At 42.5% G+C, this 5451-nt stretch overlaps 1 protein-coding gene across 2 annotated transcripts in view; it reads left to right on the top strand.

Annotated features, from left to right (window-relative positions):
• oca2 (oculocutaneous albinism II) overlaps positions 1-5451 on the top strand; it is a 43520-nt gene that overhangs the window by 20801 nt on the left and 17268 nt on the right. For both annotated transcript variants that reach the window (XM_034880785.1, XM_034880784.1), the window contains 4 exons: positions 1574-1706; positions 4132-4279; positions 4766-4823; positions 5009-5117. In XM_034880785.1, coding sequence (XP_034736676.1) covers positions 1574-1706; positions 4132-4279; positions 4766-4823; positions 5009-5117 — 448 coding nt within the window. The remainder of the gene's footprint in view (positions 1-1573; positions 1707-4131; positions 4280-4765; positions 4824-5008; positions 5118-5451) is intronic.

Below are 5451 nucleotides of genomic sequence, written 5' to 3'. Positions count from 1 at the left end.
ACTCTACCTCTGATTGGCTTACCATGACGTTTCACTCAACCTCAGCCAATCGTCAGTATGTCTCCGCTTGTCTCGTGCACTGCCCACTAACCGTGCAAGAACAGTAAAAGAAGTTGTTGACTCTCAGCTCAGAAACCTAGTGATGAAAAAAAAAAGCTTTAATTATAGTTACAGCAACAGTAACGGTGTTATTAAGATAGGAAGAATAATCAATTAAATTACTTGTCACTGAAAAAGTAACGCCGTTGCTTATAACGCTGTTGTTCCCATCACTGGTCACCGTACATTGGCTGTGAAATATGGACACACTGCGGGAACAGGCTGCAAACAGACAAACATTACATTACATTATGATAGGAAATATATTCCAGAGAGACACAGATGCAGGACATTTAGATTCTAGTTTACAACCAAAACAGCAGTGGTGACAGGTTTCACTCACAGCAGGCTTGCACAAGCAGATATCCTCGATGCACAAGGCTGCCCTGAGGGGGAGAGAGCAGGTCTCTTTGGAGGCATGAATAAAGGAGTAGTCACAGATGTACTGTACGAGTGAGGCAATGAGGAGACACAGTGATGAAATCAGATCGTCTGAACCTCTGTGTTAAATCTCTGGCATAATTGATGATATGCTTAAGACTTCTTGCACACCTCCCACAGCTGTTACTGAGATTTCACTTGGAGTCGAACATTCAAACTTTATACTTGATTAAAGGCTTGATACCTGATGTTTCAGATAACTATTTAATGTGTGACAATATCTTAATTTAAACTTAATTGCACTGACTGATTTATTCACATTTGTCGTGTGCAGCTCTCCTCCTCTCCCTTCATCTTAAACTTCTGTTGCAACTTGACGTTGTAAATCCTGTAGAGGTCACTATTAACCACTTTCAGCACTGACTGTTTGTAGTTCTATTTACCATGCTGTGCAAGTACAAGAAATTAAGACCTTACTTAGAAACGGAATGTTATGTGTACAATATCAGACACACTTCCAAAGTGGAATCTGATAAAATGATGGTCTTTGTGAAAGCTTTGCCCTCAAAGTTCTTTTAAAGAGCAGCTATTATACTCCTCTTCTGGTCTTAGGACTCCTACAGAGCAGTCTGACACGATTCATCGCAATATAAACATGTAGATCGTCAGGCAACTCTTACCGTCATCTGTGGCTCCTCTGAAAGTTTGGTCTAGGTTCTTTCTCCCTGTTTAACATGAGTGTACTACATTATAACAATATTTCTCTTTCTGAAAAGATGATAAAGCTAAATATGCTTTAAAATGTGCCTATAACCAAACTAGAACCTGGTGGACATAAATAAGTGTGCAGTATGAAATTACCACTGCCCTTGTGTATGCAACAGTTACATTCTTTTTTGTTTTGCATGTAATTTCCTCAGGATGCTCTCAAATACAGACTCATATTGCTTATTTTGCCACTTAATATAAAGCTACTGGATGCCCCTTATCTCCTCCCGATGTTCTTGCATCCCTGTTTTCTCACCAAAACTGATGTTTAGGCACTAATACCTTTATTTGAATGTCTAACACGTTATCATTCTTTGACTTACAGGGGATTGATTTTGCCAGTTTCACAGGCTACATGTTCCTTGGAATATGCCTGGTCCTCCTCTCCTCGTTTCCTTTCCTGCGGCTGCTCTACTGGAATAAGAAACTCTACAACAAAGAGTCCATTGAAATAGTTGGTGAGTTAAGATGAAGTGTGCAGTCGGACCGGGTGAGTCATCATGTTGTCCTGGGGCTGAAATCTAAATTGTAGGATTGCTCTGGATGTGGCACAATTAGAATCAATTATGACGGCTTTTTAATATGAGTATGAAATGTCTTAACGCTTTAAGAACATCTGTGCACATACTACCCCCACACGGCAGCTACTCATTATCTCATAGACCTCATAGAAACGTCATTAACTCTGCATTATGGCCTCAGCCCTCTAATTTCCACACATGATGTGTAGTACGCTCTGAATTGAAGACTTTCCCAGGTAATTGCCACATGATTGCATTCCCATTGTCCTCATTGTCCTGAATCATGGCGTGCTGGTTAATAAAAGGGAAGATCTCTCCGTGGTCATGATGTAACAGTTAAGCTGTTACTGTTTTGAGGTTATGTCTAAGTTCACAGTTAAACATGTGTGTAATTAGAGCCCTCATGGGGGCTAGGCTAAGGGCCAAACCAAACCAGATCAAAGGAAAGCAATCAGGGGTGTGTCACAATCAGAGCATGTGAGTGGAGCCGAGCGCGAGCGAGCGAGCGGGGAGCGTGAGCTGGAGGTTCTGGGATAGAGTGCAGAGCGATTTTTTGAATGTTGGAGCATCACCTTAGCCTCAGCGATGTGAGTAGAGCGTGGTGAAATTTAAATTTGAGCGCGAAAAGATAGTAAGCAAGGCAGCCGGGAGCAGCAGGGGGCGACTTTGAGCATCGGAGCGCAGAGAACGAACAGGTCTGTCACATGGCGCCACTCTGTTCACATGCTGTGGTCCCACTGGCCCATTTGTGTGAAGTCCTGTTGTGTTATTTGACCCCCCAAAGCAACACAAGTAGACTTTATATTATACATTGTTGTTTTCCGTCAAATAACTTCATAATCTCGACATTTCAGAGAGCATTTGAAAGCATCTTAATTTCACAGAGACAGAGAAAGAAAAGAGACAGAGCGACTGTGTGCTGGAGCTTCTTGCAGGACACATTGAGCTGGGCCGCGGAGTGCTTGTGTTTCATGTTTGACCCTCACGTGATCCCGATAGAGGCAATGGTGTTCCTGTTTACTGTGCGGGACTCTCACACCGCCTCAAAACCAACTACCTCCGGAGCCTGGATAGCTCAGTTGGTGGAGCGGGCACCCATATCCAGAGGTCTCCCCCACCCCCCACCCCTGAACACACTATCCACATTCTGTCTGACAACCATCTTAGTGTGACTTAGTACAAAATCATTTGCTTGGGTGAAACACTTTTGCCTTTCTAAGGCGCTTGGCTCCCTCAAGAGTGGGATGACTCAGCCAGTGTCCCGACACCACATGACTCGACTCAGGAAACCCCTTTACTCTGATGTTCAGCTGTTAGCGTTGATTAGTCTGTAGTAAAAAAGAAAAGAAAGTGAAAGCAGCCATGGAGCAGCACAGCGCTCTAATCTTGGTTTCACTGTTTTGGTATTTTTCTAATTGTGCCATCGTATCAACTATTTAACTAATCTGGTACAACGCAGTTCTTTCATATATCTCAATAATGATCCATTAACAGACGTTGTATTGTCCAGACATTGTCTAGCAATAGAGTAGGATCATTTAATGGGAGTGAAAACAACAGGGTGTGTTTTGTTTGGATAGTAACTGTGTCCTCCATCCCAGAATCTATTCGCTGCTGCCAAAAATCTTTGTATTCAACACCCTGTGGACGTAGACAATGGGCAAAGTAATACAACCGAGACTTATCAGTGTTGACCCACAATACAGTGCCCCTTAAGAGAAAACCTCAGCAGGGGATCATTAAAACGGACCACCAAGCGCCCCAGTCGTCACCACATGTAAGGAATGAGGAAGACCGACTGTTCGGAGCTGCGTTGTCCCACTGAGCCTGAGGCAGACTGAAGGAACTGCGCGGACCGTTCAATGCAGGCCTCATAGCCTATTTGTAAATCCCACCCTGTGGAGTGTCTGCCTCTCCCGCCAACCTGGCCTACCTTGGAAACATGCAGCTAAATCAGCTCAAAGCCCCTGCCACGACTGGTAATTGTGCAGATTCGCTTACAGGAATGTTTTTCCTGTGCCAGTTAGATCCTATTAAGGTCACCTAGCAACCCTTCTGAAAAAGGATGGCACCTACTGATATCTACACGGGCGTTCTACTCCCTCAGGCTGTATCTCTACTTTATCATTGGCTGTTCCTGAGCCAGTCAATGTGCCTATCGCCTGGCTGCATTAGTCCCTCTATGGGGGATCACAGCAAAAACAGCAGAAACATCTTTATATAGGATCTCTTACCAAATAAATCCCCTACTGTATACGTGCTCCAGACTGTACTGGTCCTAAGCTTCCACTGTAATGACTGTGTAGTCCATGTGTTTAACATGCCAGCTTTCTCTTTTGCGCTGTTTGTCCTGCTCCTCCAGAACTCAAGCATGAGATCCTGGTCTGGAGGCAGACGACTCAGCGCATCAACCCTGCCAGCCGAGAGGAGACAGCTGTGAAATGCCTCCTGATGCAAAAGGTCCTCAACCTGGAAAGTCTGCTCCGCAAGATGATGAAAACCTTCCAAAGGTTGAAAGAAAAGACTGAAAACAGAAAATACACTGCATCTGTCATGTTTTTATTGCCTCTCACACAAACCCATTCTATGCAGTTGGTTGTTTTGTGACTTTTTCATAAAGCAATCCATTTGTTTGCTGCCTACAGTATACTTCGTGACATGATAGAGACTTTATGGGTGCATATCATGTGAATGAGACAAATTATTCATTTTCATTCATTCATCATACTACTGTTGCATGTTTTTAAATAGTTTAATACACAACGTTGTGCTTTCAATTTATTTTTTGGTCAAAAGCATGATTATTCCAAGAACAGTTTCCTTGTATGTTCTCTTGTCCAAGGTGTTGTGCAGACAGGCATGACAATTGGCAAAATGAGGCACTATTTTCCATAATTTAACTAATATATATATATATTTTAAATAGAGTGATTAGTGTATAATTAAATGCTTTTAACTCAAATCTTATGAGATTTAAATGTTGTTGTGTCCAACAGACAAATTTCCCAAGAGGACAAGAACTGGGAGCAAAACATTCAGGAATTGCAAAAGAAGGTAGGCTTTGATCCAGACAGGTCCCTCAGTCACTGGGACAGATGATAGATAGACAGATAGATGTTATCTCAATGATAAAGCTAGCCCGGTCTTTGCAACTTCACTTGTGACAAATACCATCAGTCGATGATAAAACCTTCAAAGCTTTCCTCCCCACTAGACACACTTGTTTTTCTTCTCCACAGCACAGAATAACTGACAAAATTCTCTTGGTGAAGTGTGTGTCCGTCCTTGGTGTGGTGATCTTCATGTTCTTTCTCAACTCCTTTGTTCCCAGCATTCATCTGGAGCTCGGTAAGTGCAGCACTGTGTCATTACATCTCTGTTTTTAGAGGCCCCACTGGGTGGTTATAGCTTCTGTCAAGTAATTATAAAACACAGCTTTCTCTGTTCTTGCATTTGAAAATGAGCCCAAATGATGGGCTGACCAGCAAATGCAACCAAAAATTAACTGGATACTGAGCTGCATTTAGACCCATCACATAACATATATTTATGTTCTGCAAACCTATGTTGATGAATAATCTTCTTGCAAAACTACAATATGCACATTTGACATGACATTTTTTATAGAATTTCTTGGTAGCAATAATAACGCGTTGCAGACAAACAACAGTGTACAAGTGTA

This window comes from Etheostoma cragini, chromosome 9, assembly GCF_013103735.1.
Source record: "Etheostoma cragini isolate CJK2018 chromosome 9, CSU_Ecrag_1.0, whole genome shotgun sequence".
NCBI classification, from domain to species: Eukaryota; Metazoa; Chordata; class Actinopteri; order Perciformes; family Percidae; genus Etheostoma; species Etheostoma cragini.
This window is presented reverse-complemented; position numbering and strand designations above follow the sequence as displayed.